This window comes from Lucilia cuprina, chromosome 3 (genome assembly GCF_022045245.1).
Source record: "Lucilia cuprina isolate Lc7/37 chromosome 3, ASM2204524v1, whole genome shotgun sequence".
In the NCBI taxonomy this organism is placed as follows: domain Eukaryota; kingdom Metazoa; phylum Arthropoda; class Insecta; order Diptera; family Calliphoridae; genus Lucilia; species Lucilia cuprina.
Window position 1 is genome coordinate 52,920,589 of NC_060951.1, and position 23,418 is coordinate 52,944,006.

Consider the following 23,418-nt stretch of genomic DNA (forward strand, 5'->3'; position numbering starts at 1 on the left):
CTAGAACAGAACTAGAACAGAACTAGAACAGAACTAGAACAGAACTAGAACAGAACTAGAACAGAACTAGAACAGAACTAGAACAGAACTAGAACAGAACTAGATCAAGACTAGAGCAGTACTAGAAAAGAACTACAACAGAACTAGAACAGAACTAGAAGAGAACTAGAACTGAACTGGAACACAACAGAACTAGAGCCGAAAGAGAACTGTTATGTTCATATAAAATGAGATATTGTTGAGTAGTATTTTATTATTCGATTTGCGTACCGTTTTATTGCACATTTTATAAAATGTACTTTTTAAAATTATTATTAATATTTCATATTTGAATATATTAAATAGTATACTTAATATGGTTTGTATTTTTCTTTTATTTTTTTTGTTATTTTTATAAATAATTGTAAATTCCCAAAATATTTTCATTAAGTATTCTTACATAAACTTTTTTCATTTTCTTTTACCATTACTGTAAAATATATTTTTACTCTCTTCATATTAATTTGTAACAATGAACACAGATTTAGTTTTTACATGTATTCTTTTAAATGTAATATTTAGTATTTAATAAGTACATATTGAATTTTAAAAAATAGTTTATTTCTTTTAACTTAACTAATAAAACTAATTAGAGTATTAGAACAAATTTGCATCAAATGCTACTGGAACGGCCAATGCCGGTGCATACGCCCGATGTGGTTGTTATATGATGATTACGCAAAGTTAATTTATCAAAATTATTAAGAGGTGTTTGCTTAGCAGAGACCTTAAGGAAAATAAATCAATAAATTTATATATTAATATATTTATTTCATTTCCTTAAATTACCTCATCCACCTGATGACACAGTTGTGATTTAATCCAGGGCCATTTGATCGTTCGCATTAGAGTATTACGAAAATCTTCACTAAACAAACAGTAGATGTAAAACGTTATCGAATAATTGGTCAACTCCAATAGATTTGCCAATGCTCTAAACACCTAAAATGGTTAGAAGGTTATAAGGTTACATCAATGATTGTAATTGAAAAAGTAGTAAGTAAAGTAACAGAAATATAAAACAAACATGTAGTAACTATTCCAAAAATAGCACGAACTTGTTTATTTCTGGACAAAAATTCATTTACACTTTTTTCTCTTGTGTTCATACATATGTATTCATGTGCGGAAAGGCGGCCATTTAAACGGTATAAAGACGGAAATGAAAACGATTATAGATTTACATGTTTGCACACCTACAATGGTGTTTTTCATTTCATTATATTTTATTAGAATAGGGGCGTAGTGGCAGGGATTGTGTTAGAAATAAATAAAAGTTCATTAATGAGTAAAGCCCGTAAATCAGTTAACCATTATATCAATACGCTTGACCCCAACTTATTTCCAACATTTCGCACAAAGTCTCTACTCTGTTGGTTATTTATTGTCTTAGCATCAGCACCGAACTAATCCCGAATTAAAGACTTTAACGTGTATCAGTGTTTTAACAACATTCTTTTCCCGCGAAATATATCTTATATCTTATCGTGCTTCCCCAATAGGCTGAGAATAGGCCCACTCTTGTTTAACCTCTTACATGCATCAGAGGATTATATAAGCTTCTGAATGCTTTCTATGTATCATTCACCCGGTTGCAATTCAACACCACACAAAGCTTTCGCTCTACCCGGGATGTGCATTTAATTCACTTCTACCACATTACTCCTCCGAAGGGCCTTGCCAACAACCAGAAGGTGATGGATGTCGTTGTAACAGATTATTGACTATGAAGTTTTAGACGATTCATTAATCAAGTTTTGTTGAATTGCTGATTTTCTCATCCACGAAAGCTTTAAGTCATGGTATTTAATTAGATAAGCTTTTGTGGAGTGTTTTCATCAGAGATACAAGAAGAGAATGCGGCTGGCCGCCGGTAATATTTTGCAAGCCTCAGCGCCGTAGCCGCTGAAAAAGATTGGAATCGCACATATATTTCAGAAAATAATTTAACCAATTTAACGTAGTTGCTATTATTTAAATTCTAATGGCGAATTGAAAAGAGTTGCCACACAATATTGTGCTAATACTAAAATTGTGCAAAATTTTACAATAATGACCATTTTCTTCAGAAAACAATTGTATAGTGACAAGTTTATATATGTTTATATATGTATATAACAGATTATTATACAGAAAATTTTCAATTTTCTAAAGAAAAAAAATTTAGCCGACGCTGATATTTTCTATAACAAGCCGCCGGCCGAAAATGGTAACGGCGAAGACGCTGATAATTTTGGATCAATCATACTTTTTCTACGCTTTGAGTTCGTACTCTATATTTACTAGATTACACAGAGTAAATTAGTGGCAATAATTTTGTTTTAAATATTTTCCAAACCCCTCAAAATAACTCACCTGAAATGAAAAACTTGGCAAAACTTCCGAGGCAATTGTCATGTGTAAAATTGCCATCGGTGAGACACACACCAAAAATAATATAGATGTACTACCTAAAATTTAACAATTTATATTTATTATTTACCAGCAATATTCCAATAAGATTCTTACCTAACAATAAAAATAGTCTTCTTTCTTCAGCATCCTTTATATATGAGGCTCTAGACGAGGTCATTTTACGTCGTTTCTCGCAAGTTTGACGATAAACCATCATAATGCGTAAATTTAAACCAGCTATTAAAACAGTTGGTATTAATTTAAATAGCACTTCCAGCATAACCTTATAGATCTAGAGAGTGAAAATAATAATTTTAATAAAATTTTATTGTAAAATAAAAAATAAAATAAATATATAATTAATATTACTTATTTAAAGTGTTTAAAAAAATATTACCGAATAAAATATTGTTCTCAAAAATGCATTATTATCTCTACGAAAATAAACAAAACGTCCATCTGTTTGTAAAACACATTTAATAAGTTCCCCACGGAATACACTCGGCAGGTAGATAACAAAAGTTATCATAGTGGTTAGGAATACAATGAGTCTATGAACAAAATAAACAAATATCATTAGTTCTCGCATTAACATAAACAAATATAACATCACATAATGTTTTTCATATATATTACCCAGGAGGACCCATTACGGGTCGTGTAAAACTAGGATGACACACTGACACGTAACGTTCTATGGTTAGTATTAACAGCATCATTACACCTACACCTGTTTTAAAACGTGAATTCAAGAATTATTTTACATATTCACCACAAGTTGGAAATTTAGTTTGTTCACCCACCTAAACAACCGTTACCCAAAAATAGTTCCAAATGTGCTGTATAGAATGCTGGCCCAAATTCTTCCCATTGCCCTCGGTCCTTGTGTACCAACATACGTATACCAAATGGTATAGCAAAGACAATGGCCAATAAAGCAGCTGTTGAATATGCTGAAGGAAAGAAATTAAAAAAGTTGTATAAATTAGAAGTGTTATAGTTTTAGGTTTGTGTCTTTGCTTTATAAAATGGAGGTTATAATATTGTGTGTGTCTTTGCTAACAGAAGAAGTTCACCTCAATTTTGTGACAAATCATTAGTACCGCTACAAGTACTGTTATAATTTTCCAAAAAGTGAATAAGATGAATGGTGAATATAATCATATACTTAGGATTAGAAATATAATATTGCGGATGCGGAGACGGATATTTTTCTATATTGAGTTTTGACAACTTAAATCGTTGAAGAAATCAGCATCAAATTAAAATTTATTTTAATTTTACGAATTTTCTCTCATTTACATTTAGAGTTGCCATGTCATTCATACTTTTAATGAACAAAAACCATATGGTGAATAAATAAACTATGAAATACAAAAACAAAAAACATTTTACAAAATCCGCAACCGTAGCCGCACTCCATTTAATTTACATTTTCTCTGGGAACCAGAAAAAGCAACCGCATACTCAGAATTGTATTTCTATTCTAATTTGTTTACTAATTTTCTCCCCTTTTACACCCAAAAGAAATCAATTTTAAAAATTGCGAAACAGGTGTCTCAAAATTTTGAAAAATATGTCTAAAATATTTATAAACAATTTTTTAAGTTTATTAGTTAAAAAGTTACAAAGACACATTTCACCCATTAAAAGTACCAGACACCCATCTGTTTTTTTAAGAGTAGAAGTAGATGCAATAAATACTTTTCTTGTAATACTAATATTATGTAAAATAACCAAAAAAAACTGATTTACCAGTTTTATCCCTTTTTACCCACAAATATACAAAAATCCCTCTTTAGTGGATCTTATATCCAAAAAGACATCTACTGTCAAAATTTAATGATTCTAGGAATAGCCGTTTGGGCCTTGTGATGTTGAATTAATCAGTCAGTAACTCTTTATATATATATATAGATTACATCATGTTGTTAGTGTTTAAAAGTTAATTTTGACATTCAAGTCATTTTCTGAAGCGGAGTTTGTATGGAGGCTAGTGTCAAATGAGGCCCGATCATTACAGGAAGTCTCATTTAAACTTGTATAAAACGAAGTTTGGCCGAATTAATGAATTATGAACTCGACAGCACCATCATTTTAATAGCGTACGTCCAAGGATCGAAAAAAGTTTTTGTGCACAAATTTCATCAAATCAAATTGCGATCTGTAGAGCGCACACAAGTTTAACATGAACACGCACATACCGACAGACAGACAGACGATCGTTATACTTTAAGATGGGTGTAGCACCAATATTTTGGATGCTACAAAAATCATTGCCTTTGTTTTACGTAAAAAACCAAGTCTACGCAAATACAAACAATTTTTGTGCGAAATATTTTTTTTAAAATATTATTAATTGAATTTGAATTTGAAAAACATTATAACAAATTGTGACACATCAAGTAAAAAAAGACTTTTTAAAGAGTCGCTTCAAGTTTTTAGATAAGATATCTAGAAGAAGAAAAATGTTATAACAAGATGTGAATCGTTATTTTGATGTCGACAGGTTGGACTTTCAGATTGCATAACATAAATAAAACGATCTTTCTTATTACGTCTCAAATATGACAAAAAAAATTTTTTTATATTCCTATAAATAATAATACTGACAAATTTTGTAAGAAGGCGCAACACTTATATTTTCATTATAATGGTCTAAAATGACAGGTTTATGAATATTTGATAGCAAAACTTTTCAACAACTTCTTAATCCTTTAAGCTTGAAAATTAAAATTTAGTTTACTTTCGTTATATTTAAAGTTGAATAGTTATACAAATAATATATGTATATGTTTTTAGGTTAACTCAAACTTTCTTAATATTTATAACTACTTCAAAAATTAAATAAAAAATTCGAGTTAAAACTTTTCAACGGATAAAATATACACAAGTTTTCAGAAAAAATATTAATAATATAATATTATCCTATACAAACATTTAAAACTTATATTCCAATTGATATCACTTACATAAGCTTAATTTTTAATAGTCAAATAATACCAAACATTATTAAATTTAAAATCCACTTAATAATATCAACAGCTCTTAAAAAACAAAAATTATTCCTAGGTATTTGTATAGGAATTCTAACAAGATTTTTCCTAAACTTTTCTATTTTCTCTAAAGCACCTATAATATTTACTCTAAACTTTCATGGAAATATAAAAAGATAAAAAATATACACATACTTAAAACTAGAAAATCCTTAAAGAATTTTAACATTTACCAAAAATATGCCCTAATTCGTGGAATACTCTACAAACAAGAAAAAAAAAACTGTCAAATTATCTACACAATCAACACTTACTTGTCAAATATTTGCATGTGTCAAGTTTAAAATTGAGGGAAAACTTGAAGTGTAGTATAATTAAATTATCCACAAAAAAGTACAGTAGATAAAAATAAAACATTCTTCAGTTTAAATATAACATTTTGCTTATTATTAAATTTGTAAAAAAATAACAAATTGACAGACACAGTAGAAACCAGACACACGTATCTGCAAGCTAACATATGCTCATATACTAATTTACATGTGTTTAAGAGAGCAGTCTAATAACGTATTTTAATTTCAACAATTTTATTTCTTTATTTTCTTTTTAAAATTTTTTTTCTAAGGAATTCTTATTCTTAAGAAAATCTTGCCAATTGAAACACATTTTAAATTTAACTGCTCTCTGTTTACAAGAACTTTATATAAGAAATATATGTATGTATGTCTTTAAGTAACAATTGTTTTTAACAAATTTCTTACGACATTTTATTTTCAATAAGTTTCCTGTTTTTCTTTCATTTTTCTTAAGTACGTGTGCTTATGTTTTTCCGTTTTAATTTCATAAAACCAAGCAAAATCAACAAACAATGACTTTAAGCCAAAAACAGAAGTAGTATTAGTCAAGCACTGAAAAAAACTGATTTGCTTTAGATTGATTTCCTTGGTAATCCAATTGTTTTTTCAGTTTTGTAACGGTAAGTTTCAGATCTTTCAGACATTGAAAAATCAGCACTATTTCGACAACTTTTGGATATCGTAAGATACTGTAGAATCCCCATGACATAATTTTAAGGCTCATATACATAAATACTAATTCAATTATAAATTTCTCTAAAAATACTTATCCAAATGAAATATCTGCAAAATACTCAAGACTGTAGTCTATTAGCATTATTAAAGTAGTCTAAAGCTTGTTTATAGACTAATAGACTAGTCAAAAGACAAGTATAACGACTAGTCAATATACTAGTCCATACCAGTCAATACAAAGCTTATACAGAAGGAATAACCTTGACTTCCGCAACGTTTGCCATTATTGTCGTACATTGATCCGTATTTGGCAACGGATGTTATTAATAATTATAAACATTTTGGTGTCAATTTGGTACCAAGCCTGTATATACTAGTCAACAGACATATAATACACAACAGACTAGTCAATAAACTAGTCTATAGAATAGTGAATACACTAGTCCATATATTAGGTTACAGGCTAGTCCATAGACTAGTCAGCAGACCAAACAATAAACTTGTCAGTGGACGAATCAATGACCTAGTCCATAGACTACTTTTTGGACTGTCAATATACTAATCAGCACAATAGTTCACAGACTAATCAATACACTTGTCTGCACACAAGTACTTTTAACACTAAAAGGTATCCTTTTACGAATAAATTTAGTACTATTGGAAAAACTTAAATTAACATGCCTTAGTGATATGTGATATTTAAGCCGATCACAAGGAGTTTGCTAGTGTTTGGTGAAGGACAATTCGATTGGTCTTTTGTATCAAAAGAACGGATATTTTTATGATGATCAACACAAAAGAATAATTCGAAATACATTGTCATCTCACTATGTTAGCTACTAAAGAACGAAATTCACCCAATTCGAGTCCATTATTTGAGAACAGGTCTAATGTATCCATTGTTCAACGACATTTCTTGTTTAACCATAAATAGCAATAACAGCAGTAATAAGTAGCAACGTACCTACTACTAGTCTATTATTTATCAGGAACATTACCAACAATAACAACAAGAAAAAAGGTAAATTATATTTTAATACTCATACTTGCTTCATACACACAAAAAACATTTAACAATTTTTGATTTCATTTTTTTCCTTTCGCTATTTTTGTTTGCCATTTTGACTTCCGCAACGTTTGCCATTATTATGGTATACAAGTATTTTTTCATTTTATTAGCTATGAAATTGTTTTTAAAACCCTACAGCAGAGTGTTTGTGGTGAAAAGGATAAAATAGGTTTGGTTTGGGATTTGGAACACAGTAAATTTTGTCAGAAATTTCAAAATCTGAACACTAACTAGAGAAGTCTATAAAGCTTATAACTTCCTTTTTTACTTTTAATGCTATGGGCGGAAAAAGTCACATTTTAGTAATGTTGATAAAAAAGGTTACTCAACATAAAAGCGTTTGAGAAAAAGGGTTTTGAATTATCATTTATTAGACTTATCTTGTCTGAAAATGACACATGCTAATTTTCTCTATTTTAACATACCCACAGCGTCGGCCATGATTGCCCATTAACTCAAAACTCAGGTCTTTTTGGGTTTATTGTGTGTTGTTTGTTTGTTTGTAGATGACAGTCCCTCCTGTTCGGTAAGGAATAGGAGAAAATAAATTGAAAATGAAATGTCTTTAAAGTCTACTACCACACTTCAATTATACAGGTGAATAATAAAAAACAAATTCAGATATATATCTCGAAAATGAAAAGAGAGTATAACAGAGTTAACCAAAATTGTAGAATTTATGACACAATATATGTATCAACAACCTGATGCCAGATTTAGATTTAGTTCAAACTTGTGCTAAGATTTATATTCTCCCTGGATTACAAAAATATCTCTTAATTATAAGAATTTTAGTTAAGACAATACTTTGTGTAAAAAGGATACACCGACTTCTTTTCTAAACGCTGGTACATTTTGTTAAATGAATTTTTATTGCTGTTGGCATATTGCTATTGTAATTCTGATTTAAAATGTGCCATAAAAATGGTACTTAAAAACAAAGATTATAGTCGCGTTTACCAAGAATTGAATGATTTATTTTTATACCACTTCTTACACGTATTTGTAAAAAAAATCAATTGCGTTTAATTAAAAGAATTTTAAAACAAAACATTTAATGAAATATTGTAAGAGGGTGAAACCAAACAACTTTACAATCTATTAGTATTTGTAGGCAATGTTTTATTAGAGGTCATAAGACAGTTTTTATAGGATGCTGTGATAATACCTCTAATTCAAGGGATTTTAAATGCCTTTAAGTAAAATTAAGATTATTGTTAGTTTGCATTAAAAATAGAACTTAGGAGGATAAAAAAATCAATTAAACCATAAACTCCAAATTCTTGAAATCATAAAAGTTTAGATTTTTAATTAATATTTTATTTTTTACTAAGAGATAAGCTAAACTTTTTTTTAATATTGTTGTTGTCCATGAATTCATACGATGCTCTAAAAAAACTCGCATTTCAATATTTTGGTTTCCCTGGTAATAATTACTACAGTTCTATCATTGTATTTAGTAAAAAATGCAATAAATATTTATTTGCATATATGATCATAACTAGAAGTTAAAACAATATTGACAATTTATTATACTGACCAAATATCAAAAGACACACATAAAATTACGATTTTAAAGAATGTACCTAAAGTATTTTTTTAGTACTAATAATTAGAAGAGTAAATATAAGTTTGTCGTTGCGTTTATATTTTATATATATTATAAAGTGTATATACGGGATCATTATAAATAAACGAGTAGATTTTAGCCATGTCTATCTGTTTAAGCACCGTCTTATTTATTTAGGTTTAAATCATAGCCACTACGTGGATCCCGAAGGAACCTCAAACAACTAACCAACAAGGACATAGATGTTTTGACAACTTAAATCGTTGAAGAAATCCGCACCAAATTAAAATTTATTTTAATTTGTTTACAGATCTTTTCTCATTTACATTTAGAGTTGCCATGCCATTCATTCTTTTAATGAACAAAACCATGTGGTGAATAAATAAACTATGAAATACAAAACAAAAAACAATAAAATGGCTACAAAATCCGCAACCGTAGCCGCACTCCATTTAATTTACATGTTCTCTGGGAAGCAAAAACGCAACCGCATCCGCAGGTTGGTATTTCTACTCTTACCCAGGGATTGGAATACACCAAGATGTGGGTCACACATCATGAGAACATGCCCCAGGGGGTAGTTCTGTGTGTTTGTTAAAAACAGTTTTCAGAACACCCCAGATATCTTCGAGAACCGAATCTTCATTCGACATTTTAAATAAGCAGAATCATTAAGTAAATAAAGGAGATATGACCAAAACTTTGAGACAACCTCTAAATTTCATTCAAATTTAAGATTTTTATTTTTACAAGCAATAACAAATTCTGTTCTTGTACATACTTGTTTATAAAAACAAATCAGAGCGGATGAAGCTATGTATAGTTATTAGCTTGTAAAAGAAAAATTAAGTCAGTAGATCCCGGAGTGAATGAGAACCTAAAAAATAGGACTTTTTGGCACTCTATCGTTCTTCAAAAAGTACTTTTTGAATTTTCTATAATACTAAACATAGAAAAATGAAACTAAGCATGTAGAAACTAAATTAAGGGATAATCTATATAAGGAGTCTTTTAACTCTACATTCTGCACAAGATTTTTTTTTAAATTCTCTATTATATTGAACATAGAAACAAGAAATTAAGATTACTTCAGAAAACAATGGAACTTTTTGATACATTTTCGTTTTTGATAAAGTGCTTTTTGAATTTCCTATAATATTGAACCTTGAAATTATATATTAGTAAGTAAAAGCATATAAAATGAGAAATTCAGCTCTTTACACAGATTTTTGTTTTCATGCTAATTTACATGTTGCATAATTTTTTTTTTTCGTGTACACACTTTACATGTGTAATAAAAAACTACTGTAACTAGTATCATATTTGTTTAAAAACTTCAATAAAAACAAATCTCAACTTAAATTATGTTTTTTACCAAATGTCATTGATATCAGTATTGATTGACTGTTTCAATAATAATATTTACAAAAATATTGAAAGTGTATACATACAAATGTGTTTCCGTAGGAAAAAAATGCCATTAAAAAACTTAAACGATAACAATTATTTTTAAAAATTAAATTTTGTTTAGCAAAAAAATTAAATTTTACGACAAAAAAATAACAACAAACTTCTCATGAAAAATAGAATGTTATTATCAATTTTAAATATTTGTCCTTTAGAAGGATATGGGTGAATATATGTATTTACATATATGCATGTTACTTTGGAGTCCCTTCAAAACGTAAATATTTTTTAACATCCTCATCAGCCATGAAGTCTTACAGAATACGAAGACTTTTTTAATGTGTTTATAAAAATAAAATATTTACAATATTAGTATGTACGCAGTAAAGGAAAAATAAACTTAGAAAAACATACTTACATTCAAAAAGGATCGAAGAAAATAAAAATTAAAGTTGATTTTTACAAAGAAATTTCTTCTATTAACAATACACACTTCTCAGAATTTTGAAAACAACACACATTGTTAATACTAATTGCAAAAATATATTTTAATATTTACAACGGGGTTTAAGCACAGAATTCTTAAAAAAAACTTTCTGTTTTTTATTATTATTTTTTGTTTAATTTATGTTTTTCATAGAAAATGTTTTCATACAATATTGTAGATCTATAAAGAAATGAGGAAAATAAAAACAAGAAAAATGTCATAACAACAAGACCATGTCTTTTTATTAACACTTAATTTTGATTTATTTAATAACAGCGTCTCTAAAAAAAGGGAACATGTTTATTATTGCAACATTACAGAAATGCCCCTATAAATCATTAATATATTTAAGCAAGGAAATGAAATAACAAGTGGTTTTCTTGAAATTATTTTGAAATTTAACAGATTTAAAAATTGTCATTTCGCACATTACAAAAAAAGCTTTAAATGTCCCATAAAAACACGTCTCTGATATATTATCGTCTATATGAACACAAATAGTTAATAATACTGACAATAAAATAAATTGAATATATTTCTTTTATTAAAAACACATGCCTAATGGCTGTTATGTATTTAGATAATAAACAAAAAATTCTGCGAATTTAGGCTTTAACAAAATTTGCCTAACTAAAACACTTTATTCTAATATAATAAACATTTTCTTAAGAAACTTAGCAAATAAAATATACAATCCCATTGATACCCAGAAAGAAAAACTGTTTAATCAAATTAAATGTTAAACAAATACGCTAAATTGTTACGAAAAATCAATATCACTATTTAAAGGATATTAAATTGAGGATGCTTTCATTTACGTAAATTTGCCTTAAATATCCGGTTGAATGTTTTAAGCATTAAATTAATCAAAATATTTTAATTTTATTACTTCACAACTGAACAAAATAAAGCCTTAAATACTTATGATCGGCCTGCTTGATATTTAAAGCTTTTTAATGGATTTTTAATAAAAATATTATGTATTTAATTCTGTCATCATTAAGTAAAGCAAATAAAAAACTTTATATTTTTAATACACAAATAAATGGTCGTCACATATCCTCAAGAGGGAACGAAAGCAATAAGTTAAGGCTTAGCTAGGTCTAAACAATGTTCTATAGAAGATTTTTGTCTAGTCTATAAAAACTTTCTAAAGAAAAAGTTTGTCTAATCTAGACAAACTTTCAGGAGTAAAAATGTCTATAGAAAAATTTTGTCTAATTTAAACAAACTTTCTATAGAAAAGGTTTGTTTAATCTAGACAAACTTTCTACAGAAAAAGTTTGTCTAATCTAGAAAAACTTTCTACAGAAAAAGTTCGTCTAGTCTAGAAAAACTTTCTACAGAAAAAGTTTGTCTAGTCTAAACAACTTTTCTATAGAAAAATTTTGTCTAGTCTAAACAACTTTTCTATAGAAAAAGTTCGTCTAGTCTAGACAACTTTTCTATAGAAACAGTTCGTCTAGTCTAGACAACTTTTCTATAGAAACAGTTAGTCTAGTCTAGACAACTTTTCTATAGAAACAGTTCGTCTAGTCTACACAACTTTTCTATAGAAACAGTTCGTCTAGTCTAGACAACTTTTCTATAGAAAAAGTTCGTCTAGTCTAGACAACTTTTCTATAGTAAAAGTTCGTCTAGTCTAGACAACTTTTCTATAGAAAAAGTTCGTCTAGTCTAGACAACTTTTCTATAGAAAAAGTTCGTCTAGTCTAGACAACTTTTCTATAGAAAAAGCTCGTCTAGTCTAGACAACTTTTCTATAGAAAAAGTTCGTCTAGTCTAGACAACTTTTCTATAGAAAAAGTTCGTCTAGTCTAGACAACTTTTCTATAGAAAAAGTTCGTCTAGTCTAGACAACTTTTCTATAGAAAAAGTTCGTCTAGTCTAGACAACTTTTCTATAGAAAAAGTTCGTCTAGTCTAGACAACTTTTCTATAGAAAAAGTTCGTCTAGTCTAGACAACTTTTCTATAGAAAAAGTTCGTCTAGTCTAGACAACTTTTCTATAGAAAAAGTTCGTCTAGTCTAGACAATTTTTCTATAGAAAAAGTTCGTCTAGTCTAGACAACTTTTCTGTAGAAAAAGTTCGACTAGTATAGATGAACTAGAATGTTTATAAATTCTAGACAAATTTTCTATATAGAAAAAGTTTATATATCCAAAATTTTTGCACAAAAATTTCTTTTAGTCAACAACTTTTCTTTAGAAAATAATAATGTAGTCTTTACAACATTTCTATAGAAACAATCCTGATGACAATATTTATACAGAACTTTTAAATTTTATCACTAGCCTTAAAGTTTAATTGAAATTTAGTAACTCAAGGATACATTAGTTTGAAAATCTACTTTTACGCAGTGTGTTAAATAAGTATAAAAAAATCAGCATAATAAAGTTTATTATCTGCATACCAAACAAAAAACTTATTCACAAAAATAAGTAAAAATCTATATAGACTACAGCAGACGAATAGTGAGCCACTAGCAGCAACCAAGTCGCCAGTAATAATACATTTAAAACTCGCCTTTTATAAATTTCCCGCCAAATCACAAAAAGAATACCAGAACAAAAAAAGTATCAATGTAAATTTTTTTAAACTAAGAAACTCCGCATCATCATTTCTATTAAAAAGGACAAAAAAAGAAGCGCACAAACAACAAACCATCGATTCCGTAAGCAATTGAAATTTTACGTTAAACCATAAAAAATTGTAAAACATAAAGGTAAAAGGAAGCAACTGAGTAACCAACATATAATAATAGCATAAAAAAGCAAGAAACATCAAAGTATATTTGTAGGGGGCCTGTAGAGCAATATGTGTTTTCATTTTCCACCAGTCAACACCTACAATATTTCCATCAACTCCCAACCAACTTTCATGTCCTTTATGGAGAAAAGCATGAATTCATGTGCGAGAAAAAAGGAAACATTTAAAAAACCAAATACCAAAGTAAAATTTTATAATGAAATGCCAGAAAATACAGAGACCAGAATCAAGCAACATGTACGCGTGTTGGACATGGAGAAAAAATAGGTGCATGAGGAAAAGCTTATTTTGTCTATAGTAAACAATTTAATATTTAAAATGCAATAAAAATGTTTGCTACAGTAGGTTTTTAAGAATTGTATTTTAAACCTTCATTGTGGTATTAATCTGATCTAGTGAAATAAAACCTAAAAATAAGAATTTATCATTTCATTAATATTTTCTTTAATATGGAAAATTTTCAATTATTTTTCACTGTTTGAAAAATTCTGTATTCATTTCCTTTTCATAGATAATTTTCCAAAAATATTCTTTTATAGAAAATTTTTAATTAATATTGTTTTTATTTTTAATACATTTTCTTTTTAATGAAATTTTTTGATAAATTTTCTTTTTATAGATTCTAGATTTATTTTATTTTTGTAAGAAATTTGTGAAATTTTTTAATAGAAAATTTTTAAGTAAATTTCGATAAATTTCTATTTCATAATACAGTATTTTTATTGTTGTTATCTTCTTATTAACAACAATATTATATCAAATAATGACACAGACCGACAACTTATTAACCCATTATTTCTTCATCACATCTGGAATATAAGATATTGTGTTCTGAAATTTAAAAAAGGTCATTATTGGCCCCTATGAGACGATATAGACGTCGCGATATATGAGATATTGTATTCTGAAATTTAAAAAAGGTCGTTTTTGGCCCTTATGAGACGCTATAACAGCACGAAGACAAATTTAATTGTTTACAGAAAATTATCAATAAATTTCCATTTTATTAACCCATTATTTCTCCATCATATCTAAACAATGAGACATAGTGTTCTGAAATTTAAAAAAGGTTAACAGAACTTTATTTGAGATATTTTCATCGAGAGCCATCTATCTCGCTTTAATTGTAAAAAATCATTTAAATTTTGTAATCTCATGTTCTCATGAAAATATTTTTGGTTACGTACGTTATATTCATACATGTTTGATCATCTGTTTTCATCTCTCATCTCATATCAATACTTCCATTTTAAATGAGAAAACATTATTACGTCACATGTGGATTATGCACTTGTTTGTTATTATTATTAATATTAACATTTTAATTTTAATGTTGAATACACATTTGCATAAGTACTTAAGGATTAACCCTCTTTACTCTCTCACCCACAAACAAAATAGTTCAGCTGTAATTGAATTGCATTATTTCTACTTTCATTAGTTTCGCATCAACTATTAAAGTCGTCTGGTCGCGTGTGAAAATAATTTTGTAATAAAATTACATATTAAATAATTGTAAATAAATGTTGTGAGAGTTCAATGTAATAGTTAAATATGTATGTTAAAGACGTACAAGAGTTTTAAATAATATTTATATATTATTTATAACAAATTAATTATTTTTGTATTAAAAATATAATATAAAATGGAAAAAATTAAAATTTTCCAAAGTTTTCCAGTATTCTTCATACAAATTTTTACGTTAACGAAATTTTCGCTTTATAAAATGAGGGGGTAAGTATTTTAAAATTGTATTACATTGTTAAAGTTATTGTGTTTTTTATTTCAATAAAGAAACTAGTAGCTCCCAAAGTTTCAATGCAGTAGAAAATGTTTATGTAAACAAAAGTGAGGATAGTTGTCATTTTAGTGTCCCTTTTGTTAATGAAAGTAGAGACTTAACCGTTCGCTAATAATGTAGAAAGAGGACTTTACTATACGTTGGACTAGATTTCTGACAGTCTTATTGTAATCTGTGAAGTTCTTTGTAGAGGTTGAGAAGCTAGTTTTGGGTTGTTTTTCCGAACTGCTGGGAATTTTTAATAATAAGCACATTTAAAGAAGAAGTCACAATGACGAGGAATATGTGTGTAATGCAACATCAACAAACGTAAAGAAGCATGTTTTTGTAAAATGTTTTAAATTTAGTTTATTATATTTATTTTACAAGTTCTTTGTTTTTTCTAAAAGGGACTTTGTATGGAAGTTAGGTCAAATGAATCCCGATCGATACAAATGTTGACAAAATCATTATAAATCATATAATCATTGTGCTTGGTTCATAAGAAGATTATGTGCCAAATTTCATTAAATTTTGTTGCAAAGTTTACATGGACACCAAGACCGACAGAAAGATGGACAGATAGAAAGTGCTGTACAACCAATATTTTTGGTGTTACAAACAACAGAACAAATGTACAATACTCTCCTGCTACAATGGTGTAGGATGTAAAAATAATTCATAAAAAAAGATGCAGGAAATTTTCTAAATATATAAATCAATTATATAAAAAAATTTAAAACAATACAGAAATCATGTGAAACTAAAAAATGTATGTTAAAAATGGTTTAGTTAGATGTAAATATCTTTTAGCAAAATAAAAAATTATAAAAAAAAATTTCGTTAAAAATTACATAAGTATATGTTAACATTAATTTTATCATCTATTCCACTGTACTTGGTAGGTTTCATTTAAATTCCTTACAGTTTGTTTTTGTGTTGCCCAATAATTTATTATGACATTTTATTACATTTAATGTTGTGTTTAAATTTATATCATGCTTCTTCCAGTTAACTAAAACCCTTTTAAATGTTGTAATAGAGTAAAATAATTTACAAAAATCAAAATAACCCTTAATATGAAAGAATTTTTCTTTTCTTTATTAAGAAATTTAATTTCATTAATAGCATGAATTTGTTTTTAACAAGACGAAAAATCTGTGAAATATTTGTCTCCTAGTTCAATCAAAGTTATAAATTTCCAATTAAATAATAAAGAAAAGTTTTCTTAAATTAATGTTCAAGTTTTTGTTTTGTCATTCTTTCTAAGGCTTAAATAAAAAATCAAACATTAATTCAGCGGCCTAACAAAAGCACATCAATATGTTTGTTTATAAATTTACAAAAGTTTTCATATATTTCCGGTATGTGTTTGGTGCGAATGTTCGAAAAAGAAAAAATTGTAAATGATGTGTTTTTTTGCCTTAAGTCACAATAAAAATCTACATTGTCATTATTATTAGCATAAAAATAATTGCCTTAAAGGAACACTTAATGTGGATCCTTTATAAAACTAAATAAAGGAATGATTACATTTTATTAAATATTTATTTAAGAACTAAAAGAAAAATTAGCATTTAAATCAAATTTATCAAATATTTTTTTATACATTTCTTTAATTTCGTTTTTATTGTTTTTATTGAAAACATAAATTTTTTATATTTATTACTTACTTACTATTTGCCGAATAAATTCTTTATTGTAACTGCCTATAGCATCATTTATAAATCATGCAACCGTAATGTTATGATAACAAAATTGAAAATCAACATAATTTCTGACGCGTCACAAGAAATATTGAATTATATGAATAAGCAATTTTAGAAGCTACATTCGGTATTATGTTGAAGTAGTTAGTTGTGAATATTTCGGAACATGTTTAAGAAAGTGAGATTTAATACAAAAGAAAACTTAAGAAATCATAAATTTGTAAGAGAAAAAATTAGCAATAGAGCTTACCATCCTTTACAGATATTAGATTAAATTTTATTCAAATATAAATTTCAACATGATGCAAACCCAATGATATTTTTAATATACCGTTCCATTCCTTTTACTAGAGGTTATTAAAAAATCATAAAGAAAAATTTCGAAAAACAATAACTGACGAATAAGTTTTGGCACAGCAATTATGAAGTCATTCACTTGATCCATACACGTGTTTGTGTTAAGTACATAAGGCAGAATATATGTATACTTATATACACATACAGACTTTACATACTACACTTTCACAGACTTTACATACTTGAGCTTTGTATGCATATGAGTTTCATGTACACAAGTATATTCGTATACAATGACATGAATACATTATTTACAATAAAGCTTATAATATACATACTTCGGTATATAAGTTTAATAATAGACTGGTTCAAGAAAATTTATCCCTAAACTTTTATTTTAATCCTCCCAAAAGTTTAACGATATGTATTTCTCAGTTATGATTCTATATGGAATCTTTAATCTAAGAATATTTAAATGATAGAAATTAATTTAAACAAAGTACTTCATAATATGTCTATTGCAATTACTTGTAATGTGTAATTGAGAAATAACCAATTACAATTACTTGAATTAATAGAAACAGTTGGCAACATTCTAATATGAAATTGGGTAAAAACCAATTACTTGAATTGTAATTGGTTATTACCAATTACAGTTAATTAGTTAGTTAGTTCGTTAATTCGTTAGTTAGTTAGTTAGTTAGTTAGTTAGTTGGTTAGATAGTTAGTTAGTTAGTTGGTTAGTTAGGTAGTTAGTTAGTTGGTTAGATAGTTAGTTAGTTAGTTAGTTAGTTAGTTAGTTAGTTAGTTAGTTAGTTAGCTAGTTAGCTAGTTAGTTAGTTGGTTAGTTAGTTTTTGTAAGAAATATTACCGGGTACTTATTTTAATTCCTTTTGTCACATTCGTTCTTATGCTTTCAAATAATTTGTCTAATTGAATTCAGGATGTTAGACTTAAATCAGGAACAAATTATAATAATAATAATAATTTTTTCACATTCACTCTGGTGTAGGGTAGTATTTTGTCTGCCATTGCCGACTATGCAATAGAACTTGTTATGGGTTCACTCTTACGCATATCATTCATGAAACATGTTTTTTGACTTGTTGGCTAGTTGTGAACTTTTTTCGTCACACAAATTTGATGCAACCTAATATACTTATCCCCTTGAGTCTGTTTGTATTGACTGACTATGTGGATTATGTTGATAATTGTCTAAGTGTGTAAATGTTTGTATGGAAAAACAGCTTTTTGAATGTGTTACTAACTCACACTTTCAAGAGTAGTATAACATTTTCATGTATGCATACAAAAAGTAACTTGATACTTTATACTTTTCGTACCATAATCTTGATGGCAATCAACGACAATGATGGTCTATGGGCTTTGTAATTTTGTTAATTGTTAAAATAAATGTAATAAATATTTGTTATACTACTAACGTTTAAATGTGAATTTATTTGTTAGCTCCTCGTACGCATCGTATTAACACATGTACGTTTATTATAATTATAAAAGTTTTTAATATCATTTGTTTTATTCTACAACATGACCCCATTTTGAGATTTAAGTAATTAGGTTGATGAGTTTATTTTATGCTCTTCAATTTAAGTTAAATCTCTCTCTCTCCAGAGGGATTAAATAATGAAGGAGTATTAATAGAATTGTTTCCGGAAAAGCATTTTAAACTTTTATCAACGTTAACAGATGTGACATAGGGATGTTTTGTGTGACCAGAGTGTTGTTTTTGTTTTACTTAATTAATAATTATGTGTAATGGGATTCGATATAACTTTTATACAGATTTTTGAAACGGAATTTAATCTATTTTTAGTTCATAAATCGAATGATATAAATTCTAGTTAGAAGCAGAAATCGTAAATCGGGATTAAATGCAAAAGCCGAATCGGCAAAAATCCTTAATCATTACTCATTATATGACATCATTTAAAGCATTTTTTTTTGCTTCATGCATGCGAAATTTAGAAAAACAAATATATTTATTTGTTTTAATTACGAAATACATGTGTTTCATATCCAACAATCTAAGTTTTTACTGGTTCTATAAAATCTCAACCAAAAACAATTTCTTAAGAGTTCTTTATGATTATCCAGAGATAAATTTAATGGCAAAACTTATTGAATACGAAAAAAAAACTTTTATCTATATCTCTAACTTGACAGTTGTGTACAAATTTACTACAAACAAATCTAATATTAAACCTCATGTAATTGCTCATTTCTTGAACAAACTAAATAATTAATTTCCGTAAAAGCTGTAAGTAATTTCTTACACTTGGTCTCCTTAATTCTGTGACAGCAACCATAATCAGTCATTATTATGAGAAATACAAAACATGTTATCAAAATTTGTATTTTACATCCTTAAGAACTTATTTAGAAGTATAAAAATAATAAATAACAAATATATACGAATACGAAATTTTAAGCATTTTTTTCATTTTATTTACTTAAGGAACAAATCTTTCTTTAATACCAGCTTTCATTCATGCAGTAATTTATGATTTGTCGTCTACTTGTGTTCCCAAAAATAAAGACATTTGTAACATTAAATATACAAAAATACTTATACTATGTAGGCAGATATATCTTTAGGATTGAAAATACTAACCTCTCATATAAATATAAGCCGTACCACGCATATTACGTCTTGTCAATACAATAAGATTGAGTACATTGCCAATGATGCCAAGCGCACAAATGATGGGCAATATTATGCCGTATGAATATTCTCGTAATGCTTCGGTACGTGGATCCTGTAAAAAGGGAAAGAAAAGGAAACAAGTGTAGGAAAGAAAAACAGGACATGAAACATTAATATGTATATTGATAGAAAATCTTTAGGAAATAAAAGTATAATATAAAAATAAGTTAATATTATACGATTACATATTGTTGTAAGTAATAAAAAAATACGAAAATGACATATTTTGTTGTTTTTAAGAGTATTACTTTTTACAATCGATTTAATATTAGTGACAGTTATTTTTATGGAAATAACAAAATAATTTCATTTTCTTAATTGTGTTTTTATTTTTAAAAATAATGGTTTATGTTTGTTAAGCTTGAGTTAAATTTTTTAAGTAACGTAATAAATATGCTTTCGAATTAATTTAGTACAAGTTTAATGCTAACACTTTTAAATTAATTGAAATATTTGAGCCGAATGAGCTAATTTTACAGGATGTCATGAATTGCACGGGATCATTAAAAGGTCAAAATGATCGTACTTCAGATTACTTACAGATTTACTAATTAACACACTATAAATTTAAAATATTCCTGAACTATAATATAATCATCTTTGGCCGGAAAATAGTTTTACACTGAATAAAAAAATAAAGAGATCTCATACACCCAGTTTAATGCCGATGACTGCTTCGAAGAAATATGTTCTACAAGAAATTTAGACTAGAAATTTGACTGTATTAATATGTAGCAATTAGATAAATTTTCATTAGGTTTGTATTATCAATCCTTGTAATATCAGACTGAAGAGTAATTCTCCGCTAATGACACCAAAGTGTTTTCTATATATAAACCGATCAACTTTCGTTCATGATCAAATGATATGTCAAACGCTTTGATTAAAGTTACTTTGGCCAAGATTTCTCAAAATCTACGATCTTAATTGCAGAAATGAAGATCATTCGATCTTTCAGTGATTTGGTTGAAAAGTTCTTACATGTCATAACAAAAAGACTTAAAGAAATAATTTTTGTTAAAATCAGTTATCGTATCGTCTATTGAAGATTAATGATTGCTCAACATTTTTAGAAAGTAGAGGTTAAAACTCAAATTCATCAAGTAGAAATCGCAGTTGTCTGTGGCTTTCGCAAAATCGTTTAATTCTCTTCATTAACTCTCATTTAGCTAAGAACGTTGTAGAATTTTTCACTCTTAATAAATTAATCAAGTCTATATGTGTCAAAGTTATTGATATGTAATATTACGGCTTCAAAAGCACTTTGTAAAACAATTTTGATGAAGTTAATGATCATACCGTCTACTAAAGATCAATGATGACAGTTTCCTTGAAGTTAGTTTGACAACATCTTCAAATGAGAAAAAGGAGACTCCATTACGAATGATCAATTAATGGTGATCATGATGTACAATAACCTCAAATAAACTAATCGTTCTATGATTGATAAAATCTATATTCAGAATGTATAGCGAAATGAATCCATGTAAAACTTATAAAATATTTTTCTGAAAATATATATATCACAGATGCTTTGATATATTTATTCCATATTTTCATATACTGTTAAGAAGTTGAATTTATAAGATAGGGATCAATAATAAGAATTAAAAACTTAGGGATGAACATTTTTCAAAGAAAATGTAATAATGCTAGTTTAAGTATGTAATGTAATGCATAACATACTAACACTTTGTTCTAAAGAAAAAAAATTACAAACATTAAACATTTAAAAACAAAACCTATAACAAATCATTAGTATAACATTATAAATAGAACAACAAAATATATACATATACGTAGATAAATAATATATATTTTCACTCCTCATAAATAAATGTTTTCAATTTTATTATATTTCCGTCATTACACTTACCTCATTTGTAATATAAAGATCATCACGTAAATTATCACCAATGACACCTACAGCTCCAGCAGCTACAGCCGCATTAACATCACTTCTATAGCCACCACCTTCACCTATAACACCACCCGAACTGACACCAACACCTCCAGCACCACCTACACTATCATTTATGCCACCAACAGCCGCGGCGGCAGCAGCAGCATTTTGTGATGTTGAGGCTGCTGTAATAGCACTACTGCTGTCATTTTCATTTACACCAGGCGTTGCTGAGAAATTTGTACCCCATATAATCGAACACAAGGCCGGATCCTCTTCAGTTGTATAAAGTTGTGTTAGCATAGTTTCAGTACAAGTATTTTATATACACAAGTTTTTTTTTCAAATAAGGATTATTATATACTTTTTTTGTTTGTTTTCAATATGTGGCAATAACAACAGTTGCAGTTAAAGATAATAATGTTTTTATATGCAAAATAAATTTAAATATAAAAATATTTTTATTATATTATTAACTGCTACATAAACACTTGAATTTAATAAATAAGTGCTGTCTTAAACTTTAAGAGTGTTATACATTTTGAAAATTGTTAAAAATATATTTAATTTTATTTTACAATTTAAACACTTTAAAAAAAATTGCATATGACTTTTTCTATTAAATTATTTTTTATAAAAACTTTTTGTTTTGATTTCATAATCAATTTTATTTGTTTTTCAACACAATCACAGTCATCAACATCATCATTATAATCGTGGTCATACTTATCCTGACCATCATCGTAAACTTGATGATGATTTTTAATGATTTTTTTGTTTTTAATACTTTTAATACTTGTGGTTCTGTTGTGATTCTTGTTCACGTTGTTGTTTTTGTTCTCGTTGTTGCTTCTGGCAGTGGCAATAGTAGTGTTAGAGTTGCTGGTAGTGTTGGTGGCGGTAATTGTTGCTACAGTTTCATCAAGTATAAATGCTTTTAATTCACGTTGATTTTGTTGGAATTTATTATTATCGTTGTTGTTTTTATTATTATACTTCTTGTTGTTTTTAGTTGTTAAAGTTAAAATTGCATGGAATGCAGTTTTATTGCTGCCAGCAATGTAACATGGATGCTTAGTTAACATTTTATATATAAATCATTTACTACACTTTTATTCACACTGTGGGGAGAGATAAAGTGGTATTTGTTTTTGTTTTTTTTTTTTTTTTTACAAAAAAATAGTTTTTCTCTCTTTTATTTACTATAAATTACATGGTTTTATTGTTGTTGCACCTTTCGTA

The 23,418-nt window shown here is 27.5% G+C and overlaps 1 protein-coding gene across 1 annotated transcript; it reads right to left on the reverse strand.

Annotated features, from left to right (window-relative positions):
* Positions 1 to 120: 120 nt before the first annotated feature.
* On the reverse strand, positions 121 to 22,479 carry LOC111678204 (probable G-protein coupled receptor B0563.6). The gene is made up of 9 exons (XM_023439468.2): positions 22,150 to 22,479; positions 20,181 to 20,325; positions 3,237 to 3,386; positions 3,070 to 3,163; positions 2,831 to 2,984; positions 2,548 to 2,725; positions 2,395 to 2,489; positions 829 to 981; positions 121 to 766 (listed from the first exon to the last, which is right to left on the reverse strand). The coding sequence occupies exons 1-9, from the start codon at positions 22,477 to 22,479 to the stop codon at positions 653 to 655; spliced, it is 1,413 nt and encodes a 470-aa protein (XP_023295236.2). The 3' UTR covers positions 121 to 652.
* Between the last annotated feature and the right edge of the window lie 939 nt (positions 22,480 to 23,418).

Excerpts from the sequence above, each read along its gene's own strand:
- LOC111678204 (XM_023439468.2), bottom strand. The coding sequence starts at position 22,479 with ATGCTAACACAACTTTATACAACTGAAGAGGATCCGGCCTTGTGTTCG. Across the intron at positions 20,326-22,149 it reads ATCTTTATATTACAAATGAG|GATCCACGTACCGAAGCATT; the intron begins GTAAGTGTAATG and ends CCCTTTTTACAG. Across the intron at positions 767-828 it reads TGTGTCATCAGGTGGATGAG|GTCTCTGCTAAGCAAACACC; the intron begins GTAATTTAAGGA and ends ATTTTCCTTAAG.